The sequence below is a fragment of the Macrosteles quadrilineatus genome, unplaced genomic scaffold, assembly GCF_028750875.1.
Source record: "Macrosteles quadrilineatus isolate MER2022 unplaced genomic scaffold, UCM_ALF_1.0 Scaffold_1__1_contigs__length_201487025, whole genome shotgun sequence".
In the NCBI taxonomy this organism is placed as follows: Eukaryota; Metazoa; Arthropoda; class Insecta; order Hemiptera; family Cicadellidae; genus Macrosteles; species Macrosteles quadrilineatus.
Genome location: NW_026542594.1, coordinates 169,444,718 through 169,468,821, shown reverse-complemented (window position 1 = coordinate 169,468,821; position 24,104 = coordinate 169,444,718). Strand labels below are relative to the sequence as shown.

At 34.0% G+C, this 24,104-nt stretch overlaps 2 protein-coding genes across 2 annotated transcripts in view; one reads left to right on the top strand and one right to left on the bottom strand.

Moving 5' to 3' along the window:
- The window catches only part of LOC128989635 (uncharacterized), a 50,781-nt gene extending 44,380 nt beyond the window's left edge, over positions 1-6,401 (top strand). Inside the window, exons 4-7 of the mRNA XM_054411588.1 lie at positions 569-793; positions 2,774-2,947; positions 3,849-4,085; positions 4,714-6,401. Of these exons, the coding sequence (XP_054267563.1) occupies positions 569-793; positions 2,774-2,947; positions 3,849-4,085; positions 4,714-5,292 (1,215 nt within the window). The 3' untranslated portion in view covers positions 5,293-6,401. The remainder of the gene's footprint in view (positions 1-568; positions 794-2,773; positions 2,948-3,848; positions 4,086-4,713) is intronic.
- Positions 6,402-7,639: 1,238 nt separating this feature from the next.
- LOC128989642 (probable cytochrome P450 6a13) lies at positions 7,640-22,771 on the bottom strand. The gene is made up of 10 exons (XM_054411601.1): positions 22,690-22,771; positions 20,854-21,052; positions 19,792-19,983; positions 14,408-14,540; positions 13,153-13,352; positions 10,911-11,029; positions 9,902-10,120; positions 9,276-9,382; positions 8,773-8,917; positions 7,640-8,369 (listed from the first exon to the last, which is right to left on the bottom strand). The coding sequence occupies exons 2-10, from the start codon at positions 21,030-21,032 to the stop codon at positions 8,200-8,202; spliced, it is 1,464 nt and encodes a 487-aa protein (XP_054267576.1). The 5' UTR covers positions 21,033-21,052; positions 22,690-22,771; the 3' UTR covers positions 7,640-8,199.
- Between the last annotated feature and the right edge of the window lie 1,333 nt (positions 22,772-24,104).

Below are 24,104 nucleotides of genomic sequence, written 5' to 3'. Positions count from 1 at the left end.
GAGGACGGGAATAATGGAGCAAGTGCCGGATGATAACTTTCGGTACGAGTTATGAACGATACTTTTCATCACGACGCAAAATTACACAAACACAGAATAGCAGACCTCAGTAATATTACAACTATGTAGCCTATTTCTCAATTAATTTTATTAGCATAAAAATAAAATAAAATCTTTAAAAGTATACGTACGTATATTTTCGATTAATTTTAGAACAAAAAATAAAAGAAAATACTCCAAAACGTATTTTTTCAATAAATTTGGATTAAACAGTAAAATAAAACAATAAAAGAAGTTTTGACTATACATACAGCTGATTCAAATCATTAAATTATATCGTAACAAAACACTAGCGCACGTAGTGAGTAAATGGATAACTAATTGAGAGCGAGGGAAAGTAAATTTAGAGCGAGGGAAAATCAGCTGATCGATTTTCCCTCACCCTAAATTAGAGCTTGGGAAACGACTACTTTCATTGATGTCAGCTGTTATCGAAAATAGTTACTTTCGTTAAGGAGTGATGAAAAAATATTATCCAACCACATTATTTACAATGTGATATTTTTAGTTTGTTGCGGATAAACAATCAGACATGGATAAGTGGATTGAGGCTATCAATGTGGCGTCTAAGCTAGAAGAGACACGACAACTTCCATCACCTCCGCCTGCCGTGACAGCTCTGGAAACTTACGACCAGCCTGACAGCGTGATCAGACCAGTCTCTACGGAAGCAGAGTACGAACTGCCAGAAACAGTGTTACGAAGCCACAACACCCTCGTCACATGGCGAACAGTTAGTTATTTATGTACACAATTCAAAATAAAATTTAGTGGTGAGGTGTTAAATTCAAAACTCAAATCTCAAAAATATAGAAATTTTTAAACAGTTTCAAAAATCAAAGCTCTATTATTGTTTTTAGCCAATTTTTCATGCAGGGAATTAGCTATTACCATAGGTCTCATGTTATCCTAGTCCTGGGACCGATTTGTTTTGATATCCCCAGAGACCAAAATACAATTTGCTCAAATTCATATTTGGATATAGGCCTAATAATAGATACTGTATATATATGTAGAACAAACCCAAATGGATAATCAAGTCAAAAATGGCAGCCATTCAAAGATTTCTTGAATTTGCTGTGCAATGATACGCTACCTCCTCAGAGGGGCGCCCGCTGGAAGTCGGAAGAAAATCATAAATGTATGCATTGGTTGATATGTACCTACTTTAAATTATTGTCTTTATTAGTAGAATATAATGCCAGAAACGTTAGCCAAATAGAACAACTGAGTCAAAATGGCTACCGTTCAAGTTCAAAATGGCAGCCGTTCAAAGTTTCAACACTGCAAATTTAAGAAAATTCTAGCAGACTGTCCCCCTGAAGAGCATCACTGAATATTGTTTTCATATATTTTTTATGACTAGGAAATAAAGTTTGGTAGGTCCATCTTTATTTTTTTTCCACCCTGTATATATAAACATGAAACGTATGTTTCAGCAAACATACACATTGTATGTGCTGTATATACTGTCATTTGTTAGGTGCTGATTAGTCTTGGTCCTGCTCCGGTCTTGTTACAATTCATTTTAGTTAAACTGTGCATGATATCCAAGAGGATATTCGTAGTTATCATTCAATTTATAGAAAATTGAAGACAAGCGCCTTGCAGCATATAAACTAGAACTGGCAAATGGATCCATTTAACTTGAAATGGCAGATATAACTCCTTTGTTATCATCTTTATATTTTACAATTTTATTAGTTCCAAACCTAACTGATACAAATTAATTATTGTATTTACTTCATCCTGCACTCATTGTTCTACTGTGGGTCAGAGAAACATTTGCCTCTCATTAAACCTAATGGGTAAAAGATGAACAGTTCTTTTCTTTCATCTACATTTAGAGAGTGGGTCAGTTGCGATGACCAATACAAGTCCTTGGAGATTGCCTTCCACGACTCAAATACTACCAGTACTCCTGATACTATATCACCCCTTATTCTAACAAGGTTTACCACATTCTCACATATCGCTTACCACTAGGTACTCCTAATACTATCGAGCCTTACAGTATATTACTCCTGATACTCTCAATCCTTTCTCCTGATACTATTTGTCATTAATCCTGTAACTGATTACCATTGATCCTTACTGTTTATTCAAATTCCTGATTATCTCAACCCCTTGCTCCTGATACTATTTGTCATTAATCCTGTAACTGATTACCATTGATCCTTACTGTTTATTCAAATTCCTGATTATCTCAACCCCTTGCTCCTGATACTATTTGTCATTAATCCTGTAACTGGTTACCATTGATCCTTACAGTTTATTCATACTCCTGAATCCTGATCATCTCAATCTTCACTCCTGGTAGTATTTGGAATTACTCCTGTTACTATTTGTTGATCCTAACAGTTTTTTTTTGTTTTCCTGGTTCTTCTCTTGATACTCTATACCCTTCCAACTGACACCACTAGGAATTACTACTACTGGACTGGAATTATACGGCTTACCATTGATGCTGGCAGTCAATCCTTCTCCTGTTCCTTCTCAGAATAATCTCCTCCCTCTATACTAGTAATATTAAGAATTACTTCTGATACTGTTCACCCCTGGGTTCTATAGGCCTGTTTACTACCCCCATTAATCCTAGTACTCTTTCATCCTTGGTCCTAATTTCTGTTTAGTATTATTCCTGAAACTGTTTGCTCCTACTAGCTCTACTGTTTACTTCTTCTCCTGATGCTGATGATATCCTCTGTTACAGGTTCACCGAAACTCAGAACCTCGCCTGTTGCCTTCACTTCCCCAAGAAACTTATGACTCTCCAGACCCAAAGTCCAGGCGAGTATCGGAGGTCAGAGGCAGGTGTGTGTCTGAAACGTACGAGAGTGTTCAAGAGGAACTATACCATTGTATAGAAGACCAACAAGAACCACAGGTACATTCAGGTTAATAAAATAAGAAACAATTTGTTCAATCATCGTAATTAAGATAGCAACCATTTTATGACAGTGACTGAATGTTAAGTAATGCACCATATATTAAGCTATTAAAAAGATACAATATTATTAACCGTTTAAAAACATTTTATTTGTTGTTTAGTTCACTTGGTCAACGTGGATAGCTCAAATGTTTTACAAAAGAAAAATTCTATTTTTTACCACTTTGTCCAGTTTTGAGCTGTACTATCAATGAAGTGGGTTCAATGTTCAACTTTTTACTCATTTACTTTTTGGTTTAGTAAACTTAAAATTTGTCTCGTGTATATTCCCAAAACAATCAATTATTGTGATGGACTATGGACATCCAGAATGCATGGCAATAAAGGTTAGTTCGAATAACTTTCATTCATAGACATATTTTGGGGAGGTGCCAATATCACTAGATTGAGATCCTGTGCAAATCTTACCGCGGAAATATTGTGATTATATGTCACCACAATCATGCCAACTTTAGTGAGATTCTCTTGTGGTCAGTGACACTGTGATTGGAGTTTTGACCTGTGTGGCATTTTGCCACACTCCTCAGAATCCACGTCAATGGCATCCAGCCACAACAGTTTTATGACATAGGTTAAGACTTGCCTTATTTCTGAATCAAGGCCTTGTTAGTTGCTGAAGAAAGAGTTGAAAATTAGACTTCTTTGAAGCCACCCCTAGTGATCATATGCCCAAAACAATTCATGAACACTATAAAATTAGCCTTCCAACAAATCCTCTTCCACGAGCTTAAACATATCTTTTACTAGATTTATTATATTTTACTATCATAAAACCAAAACTACACAACTCATAAAAAAATACCAAAATATGATTTTAAAGAAAAGCGTTGTGTTCTAGAAACCAAAGCAAGCGTTGCGGCGACTACCTTCTTTGCCTCTGGAGGCAACGACCCAGCCAACTCCTTTAGAAGAGATGTATGAAATGCCAGAGTCTACGCTAAGACCAGAGGAGATGTACGATATGCCAGACTCAAAAATAAGACCAGAGGAAACATATGACATGCCCGAGTCAAAAATAAGGCCAGTTATACAGGACGAGTTGTACTCAGTGATTGATGCTCAGCCAGTTTGTCAGGTACAAATTGTACGACCTTTGCTCAAAATTGTCTATACTCCACTTTTTTTTGCTACCAAGCGATTTCTCTAATTTATTTAATTTCGTTTAGACTGGAAGGGACTTTATTCAACCTGAATGAATGTGAAAGATGAGTGTAGAATGGAGTGAGAAGACCTGTGTACCTTTGTTATTGACCAAGATCAGCTGTTTCTTTAGGCAGGATTTTAGCTCACCAATTGGAGACAGGGTGGTTGCATCGCTAAATAAAACTGGAAAATGTTTTATAAACCATCAACTTTGTCATTATAAACTGATAACCATCAACTTTGTCACTTTTGAACATTGATTGTTCTTTTGAACTTTTGTCCATTAAGTTTACTTGATCTAGAAACAAATATTGGTGAGCACTTATTTTGGAATATTTAAAACAAACTCATAATGGATGTTTTAAAAAAAAGAGAAAAAGCAAATCCAACATTTTTTTATAAAATCTTACCACTTAACTATCAATTATTTTGTCTTCTATTGAGATATAGCACAATGCACAAAGATCCAGGATACAAAAACTGCGCAGTCTTTTGAAAACATTAAATTTATAAAACCAGTACTGTACATTGAATTAACACTTTAAAACGTTTTTTCACAGGAGGCTGTGTACAAAAACTTAAAGGACAACTTTTGTGATCGAGAAGAAGACAACAACTACTACAATCTAGTGACGTCTTATCCGGAGAAAGAGGTTGATCAAGAATGTATCTACAACGTCATTGCTGAGCAGATACCAATGCTCAACAACAAGACTTCTGAGGATCAACTGATGCTGGATGATAACAAGACTTCCGAGCAACGACAAATGTTTGATAGCAAGACTTTTAAACAACGACCAATGCTAAACAAAGAGGATCAACACGTGCTCGATAAAAATACTTCTGAGCAAAGACCAAAGTTTATTACTGAACAACGACCAATGCTCAACAACAAGATTACAGAACAACAAAATACCACTGAGCAGCAACAGAAACTAACCTCATCAGACGAGCTAAAGAAGCCACCAATCAGTGTAAAACCAATCCTGGCAAATTCACAGACGGATACAGTAAAACTAAAAAAGGGAGACAAGAAACTCGCTCCTTTTGTGAGTAGCATGGCAACAATATTCAACAAACCCAACAAGCCCCTACTTAGAGAAGTTAAACCTCCTGTAATAAATAAAACTTGCCAGTAGAGTTTGGATAAGTACCATATTGTGAAGTGGATAGATCCTTTCTTTTCACAATGGCATCCGTAATGCTGCTGTTTATGAACAGTAGTCAGGAGGTATTGAAAATCCAAACACATTTATACTCGTCAAGAAATAGATTGAAAAATAACCAAATATTCTAACGCAAACATATTCCTATACACTTCATAAAAAATTATAAGACTTTCTGTGATATTTATTGAAACTCATTTAGTTTGTATATAGTTGAGTGTATATAAATTTTAGTGTATATTTTGCTTATGTTGTGTTTTGTATCGCAAGTTGTAGTAGGTTTTTTGTTGAAAATATACAATCAGTATACAGTTTTGATTACTTCAAAGTTTGATTACATTTCATTGTGTATGTTTATACGGATTTTACCGATATTAGTTACATTTTTAAAGACACAAAATGTAGTATCTTGTATATTTTTAACATGGTTATATTGCTGCTACAGTGGAACCATGGAAAAATGAACTGTTGTGTTCTGAAACTAAAATATTGTAATAATGTGGGGAATTCAATAAAAACCTTTTAAATAAATAAGATAAGAGTTAGTATTAATTTTGAGGAACTGTAAAGCTAATGAAAGGAGCATTGTTTTTTAATCAGTGACTTAAACCGTGCACCACTAGCTCAACATTGCATTGTCAACCTGGTTTGAGCAGAAAATTACAGATTTTGTTAAAACAATATGAGGTGATTTATATTGTCAATGGATGACACTTACTTCAAATTCCCATTCATAAGTAACACTTAGTTGTTTATTTTTTATTTTTAGTAAATTTTTCCTAAAATGTTTATCAGTAGGATACAGCAAATTCCATAGAAATGAAAGGGTTGCTCCAATTACGTGGAATATTTGAGTTTGGACTTACAAATTTCCACTGTATGTAAAAAATAATCTATAGGTTTCTTCTTGTTAAATGAAATGAAAACTAATGAATATATCATATGAATTGCATTTGAAACGAGTAACATCCATGCTCAATAAATTATGTTTTATTATGTGTACCCTGTACCACCATATCACAAGCCAAAGGTACCATAAGATAAACTGAAATAAATGTTTTCTTTTTTTAATATTTAACTTAGTTTTTTTTTTTTCATTAAACTCATTTGTTGAATTTGTAGTTTTCTTTCATGAATCATGTATTGTGTGAAGCCAAAATGTTTTTTACCCCCACCACAGCAAACCTACGACTAAGCAAATTTCCATTAGCCTAATTGGATTTTTGCTAATATACCGGGTGTCCGAAAAAGAACTGAAACATTTTAAAGGCAACTACTGATCCCAAATAAGAGACTATGTTATATGTTTTATACATGAATTTAAAGCTTACATTCTCAAGTTTTATTAGAAACTTAGTATAACTCGATATGAGTACCATTAGTAGCCCGGCATAAATTTAAGTGAAATTTGACCTCTTCCCAGGTTTTGGCCAGTACTTAAGGGGATATAAACGGTGCCATTTAATGTAACATGTTAGAGGAGTAATTTCCCCCATAGTTGGGTGACATTGAGAATGGCCCTGTCTATTTTCAACAGGATGGAGTGCCACCATACTACAGTTTGCGTACGTGCGAGAAGCGCTGGATACTTGTTTTGACGATCGGTGGATTGGCAGGGAAGGGCCCATCCAATTGCCTCCTAGGAGTCTAGATATGACTTCTCTAGACTTTTTCCTTTAGGGAGCAGTAAAGAATGATGTCTACTCGGTGCAGATTCGGAATCTGAATCACCTCCGACAGAGAATAGTCGCATGTGTTGGTGCAACATCCGCTAAAGTACTGACCAATACCTGGGAAGAGGTCAAATTTCATTTAGATTTATGCCAGGCCACCAAAGGTGCTTATATAGAGTTATACAAATTTTCTAATAAAACTTGAGAATTTAAGCTTTAAATTTAAACATTAGATATAGTCTCTTATTTGGTATCAGTATTTGCCTTTAAAATGTTTCAGTTCTTTTTCGGACACCCAGTATTTTATTAAACATATAAGATGTATTTTCTATTGAAATAACATATGGTTTTATGAGTACTCACAGCGTAAGCTATCCACAAACATTTAGTCGCCACTTTTTTTATCCCCGCATCAGGATTAAAGATATTGGTCCGATATTGTTAATGATCACACAACCACTCGATTGTCCCAACCTTTCGTCACTCCTCATTTATCTGATGAAAAACAATCTAACAGTTGCATTAGGTTTAGTTGTGCTTTAACACTTAATAATATTCACTAAAAACCCAAACTCAAAAGTTTTGATGAAAACAATACTTTCTACATATACTATGTATAGTAGGAAGCAAAAACAAAATTCCAAAACTTGAATAAAAACCTTTAAAAAAATTTTATTGGCCAAAGGTTACAAAAAAAAATTTAATAGAAATGTTAAATTGTTTTTGTAAATCATCATTGTTGCCTTTTACAAATCAAGTTGAACACAATTTTTACTTGTTTAAAGGCTATGTTTTTATAATACAATGGCTGATAAAGTTATATGATTGATAAAAGGCAATATATTTACTGTCATAAAATTAAGTAAAACTAAAATTGAAATCAAAGATAGGTAGGAAATGTTTCTCCCAATATTTTTCAAAATAGTTTTCTACAAAAGATGTTCCTAGAAATATCAATTAAAATTAAAATATTAACCTAAAGGAGTTGAGAAGTATAAGCTCTCTAGGATGATCTAAATACTTCAAAATGTGAAATATGTTTTCTCAGAAATCTTAATCTCACTTTCAGTGTCTTTACAAAATTTACTATTTTTTCATAGTTACCTTTACAATTTTTTAAACTAACTATTCCCACTCTTGTAGTATATAAAAGGTTTTACAAGGTTATTTAATACTTTAAACATACTTCACTAAATAATTCATACTTTTAACATATTATCCGATGAAAAAACAGGTTAAGTGGTTCTTCTGATACAAGCATCAATGCGTTCTTTGAGAATTTCAACTTTTTCGGAGTGGTGTTTGTTGGACAGATCGTATACTTCAGCACAATGTTCCAGACAAACAATTTCACTTGGGCAACTGCAAATCGCTGTCCTGTAAGAAGAACATGTATTGTGATTTAATCAATAAACTGAACTTTAAGCAAATAACAAAATTCAGTTAAGTAAACCAATATAATCTGAACCGTATCTAAACACACTTATAAAGTTTGGTCATCCTTATTGGATTAGCTGAAGACGTTAATGAAGTTTAAGGTTAATTGCCTATATTTCTGATGGGTATAGGGTGAACAACTTCAACTCTGCAACCATTGCTACCTGGAAATATATTAGATTAGAGAATACTTTGAATTGATGTTATGTCCCCCATACTAGGAGGGACGTAGGGACTAGGAGAGCATTTTCAGAGGTTATCCATCAAATTGAAGCTTCAAACCAGAGTATTCTAAATTACTTACTGTTGTTATGTAAAAACATGTTGTAAATATAAACAGTACCTGGACATATCCTGGGGCCATTTCCAAACGGGTAGTACACATCAGCGTGGTCAGCATTGTCATCAGCAAACCTTTCTGGATCAAAAACTTCTGGATCCGGATAGTATCTTGGATCATTGTGTACTCCGTAGAAGGGAATTATTATCTAGACATAATACAATTATTTATACCATAGGTAGGTAAAGAAATTAAAGTACTTAAACTCTTCACTAAATTATTTGTAAGAACTCGTACCTATATTTGATTACGTTTGCTTTTAGAATCCTTCAAATAAAATGCTAACATGGGTTGGTTGGAATAAATCTGAAATTATTTAATCATGCTTTGTATACATGTATGTCCAAAAGACAACCATATAGTTTATTTAATTTTAATAAAATCCATTAGTATCTGTAGGGGCACTGATGTTGATGTCCTATTTTAGTTTGTTACAAAATGCCAACCCTAAAATGGAATGGATATGGTTTTGATATGTTACTACTAAAACTATATTTATTGTTTACCGGAGTGTTTGGTTCAATTTCCACATTCCTTCCATCAATATTAAGGGAGCATCGTTTAGTGCAAACCCTTTTGAGGTTGTAAACAAGGGCGTACTTCCGCAAGGTCTCTGTAACAAAAAAAGTTGAATAAAAATGAGTGTAAAAAATTTGAATGCTCAGGTATAAAATAGCTTTAGTATAGATAGGCCTTTGTTGACATTATGATATTGAAAAAATATATTTTGTAGCTACGCCATTTTTATTAAATTTGTCAAGCCGTGAAACCCTTGGAAGTAATAATTCACTAATACACTGGAATAGAAGAACCGAAAAAAAATTGATATTTTTGGGAAAAGTTATGTGTAATAATAAATAAAGTATGGTATTATTAATCTGTTCTTTTAAAACAGTGAAGATCGTAAAAATGTGTGTCCTTAATTTTTAATATCTCTGAAAAGCTATAAGTACTCTCTATTATATGCCTACCTACTAGACAAAATTCAAGCCTGATATAACTTTAATTTTGTCTAAATGGTTGAATTCGGCTCAGCTGATTTTATTAACTACGTTAAACCAGTTGAAGAAACGTCTCATCTTGTACATAAAGGATGCTTCTCATTCAAGGATAATGATTATTTTATTTGTACCTTTCAAAACTTTGTCTAGGTACGGAAGATTTTGGAGGGTTTCAAAATCAATATCGGTAGAATTAGACGTAGAAGTTTTTATTTCTTGATACAGATTTTCCTGGATTTCTGGATTCATTGCCAATTCATACAAAGCGAAGGAGGCGATAGATGAGGTAGTTTCAAAACCATCCACAAATATTGCAACTCCCAGGGCAACAATGTCAAACAGGTTGTCTCCTGTGGAAAGATTAAAATAAACTCATCATCCAAATACATAAACTATGACATTTCTTTTATCATCATGCTATTGTTGTTTCTTATTGTAAAACTTTTGCCGTTAGTGTGGCAAAAAGTATCAAGTGCTCACATGAAATCCCGCGCTCAACAAGCCTTGCACGGATAGTATCATACTTAAACTGTTGATGTCTACTTCCTGGCAATGTGGCGTAATACCTATATACTATAAATTTAATTTGATTGACAACAATAATTTCAAATAGTTCATTAAACACCATTTTACAATATAATATTAAAATAATCTTAACAGTAATCTAAGTAAAGAGTAAAGTGGATATGTTTTAGTCATTTTGCTAAAACCATTTTTAATGTAATATAGCAGGAAGCAGGGCCGCGTTAAGGGTCAGTGGGAGCCCTGGGCAAACCCAAGATCAGCGCCCCCCTTTTTTCCTAGTGCTGGCAGGCGGTGGTTTAGGGCCCCCAAACCACCGGCGCCCCTGGGCATATGCCCAGTCTGCCCATTTATAAAACCGGGGCTGACAGGAAGTGTTATTTCATTATTTACAGTTTATTAATATATTAAAAAGATAGATTTTTTGTAAAAGAAAAGTTTTTTCTAACTCTCAAGAACTACCATGCAATTTAAAAATAAACTGTGTTACTATCCTATGCATATTTAGCCGCAGGTGCGGCATCTCCACAAAATACCAATACAAAAAACACAACTTACTTGATAATTTAGACAAAAAGGCAACTTATTTTAACAGGGAAAAATGTATCTACCACATACCTGATTTACTTATCATACCACCAATGATATCATTTACTTTGATGTTGTTTTTCTTTCTGTGCTCAACAACTTGTTTTAACATGTTTTCCAGATAATCACTAACCTTTTTCGGAAGAACTCTGAAAACAACAATAAATAAAGGGAATCAGCAATCTCAATCTGATACATACTTTCTCCCATTATTTTGTCAACAACAATTATCAAGAGTGACTATGATTTTTATGGCCAAAATCACAAGTTACAATACCGTACTGAAATTTTTACATCAATGGGGGTTGTAGCATTTTGTTTAGAGTTAAAAGGTCCAACATATCTATCAATCAGTTTTATATCAATTATCTAAGATGGGGACGCCACTATGTGCATATTTTAACCCAAATGAGTGAAGGATGAGTGGTGCAATCTTGTAGTCTTGTTGGTAACTAAGAGGCAGACATATTCCTTGGACACAACTGTTAATTAATAGCCCATACAGCCAATGGCAACTAAAGGGACCTAGTTTATAGTGGAATACGAAACCACATTTTCCTTGTAACTAACGAATTGGTCTAATTATCAGGATAGTTTTGCGGATAGTCGTATATACAAAATCAAAGTCGTAATACAAAACCACTAGGACCATATTTTTGAAAATTCAATTTTCTTTCATTTGTTGGGTTTTAATGGGAAAATCTCAACAGTTACAATATAACTTTTGAACCAGAATGTTTAACATCAATGAAGGTTGTACCATTTTGTTTATTATAGCTAAAAGGGCTATAAAATAACAAAGTTTTAACCAAAATAGTTTTTTATCTGATTTTTTCCTTTATTTTATAAATAAATTACCATACAAATCAAAATTTCCAAAAAATTAAAAAAAAAACACCTGAAACCATTGAAATACCATTGATTAGTACCATGAAAATGGTCAGTGTTAATTATTGCACTTCATCTATGTCATCATGACTGTAATATAATCTGTGATTGCGGTACAATCGTTATTTCTTATGAGTGCAGAGACAACAATCTCCTGCAATAGCGACAAAGTAATGGACATCTCCTGCAAGCACAGTGAATTCGTGAATATCTTTCTGCGATCGTGGATACATCATCTTCTCCAGCAATTACCAAGAAATTGTGATCATCTCCCACTATTTTAGAGCTATCATCATCGTCATTAGCCATTTAGGAAAATCACAGACGATTAATGAGTCTAAACCTGTCACAAGAAAATCCTACAAAAAAATAATACCGTTACCGTTAAGTATCGTGAACATATCTTCTTGAAATCCCCTTAAGTTTTGTTACCTGCCCATCCCCAACAAATACATGATATATTACAGTAGTTAGCAAAAACATGTCAATAAACGTATTCTAAAGCCAAAATTATACAGGGTGCCCCGGAACTCTCTACCAATATTTTAGGGCATTGCTCCTGGGTAAGAAACCTACCTAAATATCATATTTGAATTTTCCGGAAGTCCTTAGTTACTCACACATTTTGTTTTTTTCAGTTATTAATTTTTTTCTAAAGAATGGTTAAACATACGAAATGGAAACTTTGCACAAACATTTATGACAACTAGACAAAGCTACCAAAATATTTTGAAGATTTTTCAAATTCATAAAACAAAATGGTGGCCGTCTAGTTGTCATAAATGTTTGTGCAAAGTTTCCATTTCGTATGTTTGACCATTCTATAGAAAAAAATTGATAACTGAAAAAAACAAAATGGTGGCTGTGTGAGTAACTAAGGACTTCCGGACAATTTAAATATGATATTTAGGTATGTTTCCCACCCAGGAGCAATGCCCTAAAATATTGGTAGAGAGTTCCGGGACACCCTGTATAATGGTGGTGTTTCATGCTATTGAACAAACCGAATTTACAAAGAAAATGGAAGCAACATCATCATTGGCCATGGCATGGCAACGAGGAATGATGAGGGAGAACCGAGAGTGGGAAGGTATTGGTGCACAGTTAAAGCTCTTATCTCTTGCTTGCACCCAACACTAACTTAAAACCTCTAGTGTCCCTGATCTCACACCATTAATTGCAGATTTTATTGGTGGTTATTACAAATTGAACATTTTGCTGACCCATACTAAATTTAGCTACAATTTCACAGATTTTTCTCATTATTAAAACTAACCTAAAATTACAGCTTTCCTTCTTTCCAGGTCAGCTAAAAGTATTAAAAAATAGTTTAAACATTCTAGAGGGGAAAAATTAAATCCTACGGTATAACCTAATAATCTACCTGATTCTAAAGAAATCTCTGATTCGAGGCAGATAAAAAAATGTCAAGGTCAACCAGAAGCTTTGAAGCGACTCCTTCACAAAGAGTTCTCCCATCTTGCGAAAGTCTGCGTCTGGGTCGGTGAAGCAGTTACATTTCACTCCGAAAACACTGTTAGAGGCTGTGTTCATCATGTACAAAGAAGAAAGCTCATCCTTAGCCTGGAAATAAAAAAATTGAGGAATCTACTAATTATTCTGTGTTAGTTTCATCGTAATGGAAACGTGGCACAACTTCTATGTGTTAAAATTAATTATTTTCATTCTTAGATACAGTACAATCTTAATAATGAAAAAATTCTTTGTAATTTAAATTTTACATTTTGTTTCGGATTTAATTTCAAGGACAATTAATTGTTTACCCTATGGCCAGGTTTTTGTAGTGTGATGTAGTTCAATGTACATTTAATCAAATTCATGATGTCATCAGGAGCAAAGTTTTGTTAATGTACTAACATAAACACAGTTGTTGTTACAGGATGTACTATGGAGGTTATCGGCGTGCGACGGAAGATGCATGAGTAAGAGCCTAAACGTGAGAGCAGCCATGGAAGTGAACACCCCCAACCCTTCATCCTCCAATAATCCTCAAGCTGTCACCGACAGGGCCATTCAACAATCTGACTAGTGCTATGCACTGCACACACTCTCGTGTTGCACGTCTAGTGCAGGGCCGCTTCAATAAATGTGCAAGAGGTTTTAGGTTTGTTGGCGGCGAGAGTTGAGATCCTCCCACAATGTAGATGGAGAGAACGCAATAACCTTTTGGGGCCCTTAGCGCACTACAACTACGGGCCTGGTGTAGTGTCGAGTGTCTTGTAGTGTTATACTTACTTGTAATACCGTACTTGTCCTCTTCGTCGTTGACCAATGAAAATTATATGGACTGCGTCAGAAAAGTGTTGGGGTTATTTACTGCCCAAATAGGGGTGTCCCATCTTGTAAATTCTCAAAGAGAGTAGAGCGGCCTCTTTACTAAGTAGCCTACTCCTTCAGTAGTATCCAATAGTCAATGGCCGTATCTTAAAAGCCTTAAACTGTAGATCATCAGGGCTGACTGAGGGTAGGCATGTTGTGTCAGACTAAGGGGACATCGGTACTGTTAGTGTGTAAATAAAACATTGCTCCTGATGATAGCACCCAAAGAGGCAAAATGTACATCATGCTTCATCAGAATTGAAGAACCTGACATCCTAAAGGTATCTCTATTAGTTTACCTCCAGCTGTTTAGTTTGATGTTTATCTAGATAGTCGTCCAGTTGTGGGATGAGTTGTTTCATGTATGGAAAAATCTCCTTGACTTTGCTTGTAGCCATGAGGGATGCCAGTGAGGTTCTGACGGGCTTCCATCTGAAATTAAAATATCAAGTCATAATTTAAATCATATTTTACCTCTTATAAGATGTTTTAAGAAATTACATAAGCATAGACTAACCTACAGAAGTAGACTTTTCATCCCATTGTTAATTTTAAAGCTCGTTTTTCATGTTAGAGCAGGCCCATAATTTAAAAATCCCTCTCTATAAGGTGCAAGAAGCATTTCATGTAACAATTGGGGAAACAACGTTTTTATTGTATTTCGACCCTGCTGAGTACGAATCTGCCTGTTGCCAACGCGAAATTTGAACCGGAAGTGCGGTATCCAAGATGGCGGCGAAAACTCTGTTTGCCCTATATCTCCCTTGTTAGTTGGCCTAAAATAATGGTTTAAACGTGTATATAGGGGGTTTTCAGATGCCAAGCACATTTAAACACTCAAAATTTACTTAAATTAAGTTTTGAGGGCATATCTTCCAAAATGGCGCCCAAGATGGCCGCCAAAAACTCTAATTTCCGCATATCTCCCTTGTTTTTTGGCTTAAAATAATTATTTGGACATCTGCATAGGGGTTTTCTTGGATGCCAACCACATTGCAACACCCAAAATTTACTTACATTAAGTTATGGGGGCATATATTCCAAGATGGCACCCGAGATGGCCGCCAAACACTCTTATTTCTGTATATATATATCGCTTGTTTGTTTGTTTAAATTAATTATTTAAACGTCTACAAAGGTATTTTCTCGGATGTTTATCACATTGCAACACTCATTATTTACATCCTTTGAGTTTAGATGACATATGTTTCTAAGATGGCAATAAAAACTTTATTGTGCTTACGTGAGCTCCGTGCGTATTATTGTATTTAGTGTTTAAAACCAGTCAGATATATATTAGTGGCTGAATATTTGCTACTATTTTTGAAATACCAATTGAAATTTTGCATCGTTAAAGTAGCCTAGAAGGCAAATTGTTTTAATGTACTCTGGTTGTACCGTAGATAACGCGTGTATAACAGAACCTATAATTAAGTAATTGTAGAATTAATTGTGTATGATGTTGACGAATTTATCACATATTTAAGGTGTCCAGTTATGTAAATAGATATTTATTGTAAAATATGACGATGCCATACGTATGTTTTGTATGTTTTACGGCAATAAATTATTTTATTTTATTTGATGAAATTTGAACGTTTAGTCCAACAGAACCTGTAAAAATTATTTTTTAGACCATACCTCGAATCCGCAAGAGGTGGTGCATGTAAATTAAACTAAACAATGATTCTTTATAGCACATTAATAAATAATAATAAACAATTCGGTTATAATATTAACAATGATAATGTACTGTTATATTGTATTGACCTTTACCCATCAATGGAGGTTTGTTTACCATGGGTCTCAATGGATGAAATAGATTGTTTAAAGGTTTTTTTTATGGCAGCATTGTGTTGGCTGCACTGATCAACATTAATCAGCAAACAACTCTTATTCTTTTTAATGTCTTATGTTGGCCAACTGTCTATAAAAGTTAGTTTATGAAGAGAAAGTAAACAGTTGTATACATGTGTACAAAATAAATGTTAATAAGGTAACATATTTTGTTTTCCAACCGCCTATAAAAGTTTGTTTGTAAAAAGAAAGTAAACATTCGTACATTTATAAGAAATAATTATTTGAGGTAAGTACAATTTGTATTAAATCCTTAGTTTATTCAAAATTAGCAATAGGGAGTATTTAAGTCAATAAGTCAATAAGTCATTTATTTAACCAAAATAACAATTACATGCATTGGTCATGTCATTTAGCAAAACATACAGTTTCTTGACTTAAATAAGAAATAATAACTGTTCTTTTTTTACACTAAGGATACCTATGATCAAACAAGTTTGATAGTTTATTTTAGCCGTCAGCCAGGAACTTACGGACGCTGTAATAAGTTTTTTTTTTAAAGAAAAGATTTTAGGGTTTTTTTAAATTTCAGATGGTTTGATACTGCTTTGAGGTGAGAGGGAAGATGGTTGAACATTTTTATTGCATTATATCGGATTTTATTGCTTGAATTTACGGCATTGTAATCTACTAGTGAAGACCTTTAATTTGATGTGCATTTAGACCTATGCTTACGTTAACAATTTTCTTCCGATTCCTAGGGCTGTGCCCCCTGAGGAGTAAGCGTATAATAGCAATGTAAATTAAATGAATCTTTGAACAACTGTCATTTTGCGCAGGATCAACCTTTTGAAGTGAGGTTTGTGGTATTGTATTCTACTAAAAAAGACCTTTAATTTTATGTACATATTGACCTATGCTCCTATTTAAGATTTCCTTCTGACTCCTTGCGGGACGTCCTCATGATATGACAGAAAATTTATAGTTCCTTGAAAAAGTAGATTTTTAGGTGTGGTGTTGATGTACCAAATCTTATTGATTTATCTGTTGTCGTTTAGAAAAAATTAAGCCGGTGCGGGACTTTATTTTATACACCCTGTATATACAGAAATAAGAGTTTTTGGTGGCCATCTCGGGTGCCATCTTGGAATATATGCCCCCATAACTTAATGTAAGTAAATTTTGGGTGTTGCAATGTGGTTGGCATCCGAGAAAACCATTATACAGACGTCTAAATAATTATTTTAAGCAACAAAAAAACAAGGGAGATATGCGGAAATTAGAGTTTTTGGCGGCCATCTTGGGCGCCATTTTGGAATATATGCCCTCAAAACTTAATTTAAGTAAATTTTGAGTGTTTTAATGTGCTTGGCATCTGAAAACCCCCTATATACACATTTAAACCATTATTTTAGGCCAACTAACAAGGGAGATATGGGGCAAACAGAGTTTTCGCCGCCATCTTGGATAACACACTTCCGGTTCAAATTTCGCGTTGGCAACAGACAGATTCGTACTCAGCAGGGTCGAAATACCCTAAAAATGTTGTTTCCCCAATTGTTACATGAAATGCTTCTTGCATTGCCTTTTTTTGAAAACGGGCCTAGTCTATGTCAGGTGACACTGATTGTTAAGTGTCGACAAAATTTTGTTTATATTATTTTGGGGTAATTTCATGATTTGTGCTTTACTTTTTGGTTTAGATGAGAAGTTATATTGTTTATGATTAGATCATTTTATTTGGTTAAAAGGTGTTAAATGACTGAAATAAGAAGAAAAAAATTGTAAACAAAACACAACACCTACAGTGCACCAGACAGAACTAACAATAAAATTTGCTTCAGCTGTTCCATAAGGATGTAGAAATCTACTAAGGAAGTAGGCCTATGTTTTATCTATGGAAATTATCACTGAGGGTGAGGACATTTGGACCTGGATTCAAACGAGAGATTGTTTGAATCAACCTCCAATCTCACTTCAATGCTTTTCAAATCAACACAATCGGTGTTTTACAGTAAAATTATCGGAATTAAAATTCATATCGTATATGCCTATAATTGGATGAAAGAAATAGGAGGTCACGTGATATTTGTCTACAAGATCATTTTCCCTATTAAAACTGCCAGAATTTGTCTTTATACGTTTAAACTAGATGTTCTGAATTATATTCAGTTTTAATCAATTTTTTTTTAAGAAGTACAAGATTAGAGTTAAACTTTTTTGTTAAATCTACATATAGTCCTAGCAGAGTACCCGTATTTTGTACGGGGTTGGCATATAAGTATAAAATGCTTATTGCAATTATACTCAAGCTTTGCGTTTGCAATGGGGAGGACACATTTTGTTAAAATTTGCTTCTTTAAATAATTTATGGTATACTTTAGTATTACACATCTACCATAGCCATAAGGAATGGGCACACGGAAGGGACTAAGGCTAAAGGTGTAGTGACGTCATATCTCTAGTGGTTAATGTCTTCTCTTGAGGCGACATGATTACCGTAACGAAACGAAGTAATTGCAGCGGCGTTCGTGGCATAGTTGGTAGCGTTTCGGATTGGTGTTCAGGAGGTCCGGGGTTCGAAACCCGCCGGCAGCACTAACTTTTTGTCAACAAATTTTTCATATCAGCAAGTTTGGTTGGTTAGGTTAGGTTATGACAGTTTAATTTTATAATACTAAATTTTAAAATTAATTTTATAATTAATTAAAAATTATAAGTAATCATTAATTAGATTTTTATCTTATATAGTTTTTATATTATCAGCAAGTCTGGTTGGTTAGGTTATGTTATGACAGTTTAATTTTAAAAATTAAAAATTAATTTTATAAATAAAAAGTTAATTTTATAACAAAAAATTTAAAGTTAATTTACATTTTTTCAACTTAGCAGTCCTAGCGGCGAACGCTGACACTACAAGATATGTTAGCCTTAGTCCCTCCCGTGTGCCCCACCGATAGCCATAATGTTCTATCACTTAACCTAAACAATCAAGAAAAAATTCAAATCATTTCACCTAATAAAAATTTGCAAAATATCACAAATTATTCATGAAATTAAAAACATAAACATAACTGTAAACAATCCTACTTTGACAGTTAGTTCTCATTGCGTATCACAGTTTTTTGTTGCTGCTTAGTTCAAATTAGCTGTTTTCATAAATAAAGAAAAAATTATAGTGCTGCACCCTGTTGGTAAATCTTATAACTTTTAGTGCTTTTGCATATCATTGGACCATTTTTTAGTTGAAACAGCTGACTAAATTCTTTAATTCCCTTTAAATATGAATAATCATAAGGTTAACATGGGGAAATACAGAGCCACTGGGGTGGAGCCCGAAAGGATTTTTGAGGTAAAAATATGCCTAAATGTTAATCGGAAATGTGAGCTATCATCATGCCAAATTTCAGCCCAATCTGTCCAGTAGTTTATGCGTGATTGAGCAACACACACACAAACTCACAAACTTTCAGATTTATAATATTAGTAAGATGATAAATTATTTGTTAGTTACCACCGTACAATTACACAGATAGAACCACTTAATTGATCTTTTAACTTGTTATCTCTTATCTTCAACCCTTTCAAAACTTTATCTACCACTACACTTGTAGTTGAGAGTTATAATATTTTGTCATGATTTGATAGAACACAATTTTAAAATACTAATCCGTTCTCAACATTTAGGCAGTTTTAGGGGAAGAAATGTCTATCCCCTCCACTTCATCATACTGTACCTTAAAACAATGGTTCAACATCCGAGGTTTGCCAAAACCTAAATCAGCTGCAACATATACATTAAGGAAAAATAATAAGTGGAGGGGTAACTTCCCCTAAAAAGCCTTAATTTTATGAACAAAGTATAATTATGTAAAAAGTTACTTACTCATCGCCTTTGAGGGTGAAAGGGTCGTAATAGAGGTAAGGATCAAGATCTTTCCGAACATAGAACTCATTGTCGTGGAAACTTGAAAAGTCGGTCGTCGTCACCTGCTTGATCAGACGAGGATTGAGCAGCAGTAGGTTCGGAGTCATGAGTTCGTACACACCAACTGCATCATGGCTGTTACAATACTTCCTGTGGAACAACACAAATACCTGGCATAAAGAAGAATTAAGTAAATAATGCAATGTGTTAAAAATATCTTCATATGAAAGTTATATTGTAAGCTACCATATATTTTTAAGAGGTTGTTGGTTTCTTTTAACCTTGCATTTTTCAGTCCACACGAGCCTCAAAAGTGAATCATGGAGTGAATCAAGGCAAGGGCAGAATCATCAGTACTGTAGAAGATTAAAGCCATCCACTCACCATACATGACCCAACATGTCTTCTGACTCATCCAAATCCAACAGATTTACTCTATGGAATTGTGAATGTACAAGGTTAGGCAAAAGTATGGACACCCGCTCCTTTAACAGGTTACAATAGGAAAACTAACTTTGTAGTTACACACCTTTAAAGTGCTTAAAATTGCACTTTTTTGTCAGGATGAACATTTTGCCGTTATCCTAAAATGTATTTTGGGTATCCCATAACTTATTCACCTGCTCGCTTCCCTACGCTGAATTTTTAGTTTAGACAAAATGTGACCATCCAACAATTAGATGTCATAACAAATATTTTTCTAAATCTTTGAGGAGGCATTGCCTCCCCCTGGTAACTTTGCCCATGAGCAGCTGTCACAGACAGTTTAATTGTGTCTACCAGACTTGGAAGAAAAATCTGTGTTTAGGAAGAATGTTTGTCACCAGCTGTTGGAGATATTGGATACTTGGGAAATGTATGTAATATATGTATACCAATAAAGTTCTTGAGTTTCCTTCACCCCCTTTCTTTCAGCCCTTAAGCATTGTTCCACATTTTGTTTAACAATATCTGAGGTATAACTGCTACAAAACATTTCGCCTCAACCTCTTCCTTTGATTACAGTACTGCAATACTTACTGGTAAATCGCATCATAGACTTGACCAGCATTCTTCCTTTTAAGAACAACATCCAGAAGGTTTCCAATAATGGGTAAGTGAGGTTCTTGAATCACTCCTCGCTTTGTCCAGTAACGATAGTTTATATGAAGGTAAATCACCAGCAGGGACACCAGTCCTAGGAGAATCACCAACAGCATGGCGGTGGAAATGGATGTTCCTGTAAATATTCAAAGGGAATTATTGGGTTTTAAAAAAGCTGTACAGTATATCTAAAATAAAATAAAATTTGTTAGTAGTCTTGAGAAATTATTCATCAATATAATTATAGTTACTAGTTAGTTGCCATAAACAGTGTGTTTGTCTAGACATAGATGACATAGAGCTTACTTATTTCTGCTGACAAAAAAGGAATTGGTTTTTAAAAGAGATAAACTAAACTAAATACCCCCGCCGCAGCAAACCTACCGACTAAGCGAATTTCCATTTGTCTGAATTGATTTTCAGTTAAATATATTTTAATAACATTAGGTTTAACGAGTACCTAGGTTTCCTGCTACAAGGAAACTAATAAAGTGTGTTTTTGAGTAAAATATTGATAGCTTAGTACAAAATAAATAAATTTGCCAAGTTTGATCAAAATATATCCATAAACAAGCAAACTACAACATTTAACAACATTCTCCATAAGAATAACATGGGAATTTTAAATTTATAATTTTTTTTTAATTTTCTCCGTTACTAATAATCGAACAAAAATACTTTTATATACTAAATTATTTGTTTTTTTATGCTCTTTAAAAGGTCTAAAGAGAAATCGGGAAATTTTGTGTTTTGAGGGTCAAAAGTGAGAAAAACCAATTTTTACCCCATAAAACCCCCTGTAAAGCCCCGTTCCCATGGTCCGATCGTGCTGGTTCGCGAACTCATTCAAGTTTATCCCGCTTTACACCTTTAAACCAAATTTCATCAAAATCGGACAAAAATTACTCAAGTTATCGCGTTCACGGACGTATATATATACATATATAAAAATTTGAACGAATGGTGTTTTTGGCCTCTGGGGACATCAAAATGAAAAAGTAAATCGGTCCCGGGTCTAGGTCTTACCGTGCCACCTACGGTAATAGCTACTTCCCTATAGGGAAATTCGCTAAAACCACGTAAATACACTCTTTCTGGAATGGAGATTGCAGTAACTAATCAAAATCAGGCTCACATTACACATACTAATATTCTATAAATATCAGCTTCCCATACTTTACAAAATCAGTATATTAGCTCACATTTTTTTATCCCATATCGTACTAAAACAATAACATACAAACCAAAAACTTTGCAAAAAGTTTAAAAACTAAATTTTTTCATCATTCATGAGCTTAATTTAAAAATACTACTCATATTTAAAGGCCAAACACGCCTGTCTTGAATTTTTTAAATCCATCCATTTACGACTTTTGGGGCTACTAATTATTTTAATTTTAAGTACAAGTACACTCTACTCCTAAAGATTTTAACTTGTGGTAATAGTAAAATAGTAACAGTTAAACTCCTACTAGAAAGACTGGATGGAAATCCTTCAAACTAGAAAATAAATCTATTATGATAGAATAACAAAACATACTATTCCTTACTAAAATTGTACAGTAATTTAAAAGATTATACTCTATAATTTCATTACCAGAATCAAAACCTCCTTAGTTAGTATTATAATATAGTTGAGTTTGACTAGAAATCTTTCCGAACTAGAGACAACTCACAATTAAAAGTTAATTTAAAAATTGATAAATGAATCACGCATACAATTCACATAAATAAGCTGTACACTACACAACAGGTTTTAAATTTCACAAATACCTGAGATGAGAACAGCGAATGTGTTATCTAGAGCTCCAAAACTGTTTCAGTGTATTAATGTCAGTCAGAGTTTGTCCTTGAAGCCACTTAGCAGAGATTCTTATCAATTGATTCTACTTACCTCACATGTCATTGCATTATATAATAATCCTACATGACTTTTTGTCAGTTATCGATAGTGTTTGTTTATGACAGGGTAAATGCAATCCAAAATAAAAGTACTGTGAGAGACATTTTAATGATAAAACCATATCGTTGGATAAAACCCTGTTTTCTTTAATTCATTACCAATAAGCGTATATTTATTGTTGTATAGTTATCAATGAGGTTTAATTATTTTCTCTGTAAGCATTACTGTAATCACCCCACAATTAATGCTGCAGCTAAATTATTAGTTTTAAGTCCTACAAAATTATTGAGAAAGAAATTGCAAAATTACAATTTTTGAGGGTTGAAAAACAAGAAACCCTAATTGTTATCACAAAAAAACCTTATAAATAATGTCCCCATTGTCCGATCATGATGGTTTGTACTCTTAATTTGTACGTCAAAATGTCATCAAAATCGGTTGAGTTTTACCTATGTTTTATCTATGGTTTTAATTTACTCCAAACAAGAAAAGTAAATCGGATCGGTACATAAATATATGTTTTGTGATGCCTCCGGTAATAGCTTCCCTAGGGTAATAATTCACTAAAATGTGTTCGGTACGGTGGGCTCTGGTATCAGTAGGCCTACTCAAACGTTACCAACATAATACCACCTACACTGAGTGGTTATAGTGCTCGCATACTAATCAAAAGGTCGCCGGTTCGATCCTGAGAAAAGTCAGTAGCTTTTTGATGGTTCGAAACTGGACCCAGAGCTGTTCCTGATCATTGGGCTTTAAATAAATGATCCTGGCTAATGAAACAGCTGATCTTAGTCAGTAACAAAGCTACACAGATAATCTCACACCATTCTACACTCACCCTTCACTCATATTTGGGTTAAAATACGCACCTAAGTGGCATCCCCATCTTAATGGTTGATAATTGATGTCAAAATATGCTTATGTTACAAATCTATGAAAGGCCAATAGTTTAATTGTTTAGAGTTTAGACATCAGGGCACCCAAGCGTTGACCACACCTTAGATTAAATCATAAACTAAATAAAGTAGCACAATATGATGTACTGTATCAATCATAGACTAAACATACGCCCATTTAGGCGAGCAACTGTACAGACAAACCGAGACAAACCCATAATTCCTCAAATTCCATAATAAGATTATATAAATCTACTTGTAGTCCCCATTGTAAATTATTCAAGTATTATATTAATTTTATCTGCGACAAGAAAATATTTGGACAAAGTTAAAGTGTAATAACTTTATATATATGCTCAGCCCTACAAAGTGGTTCTGCATTTTTC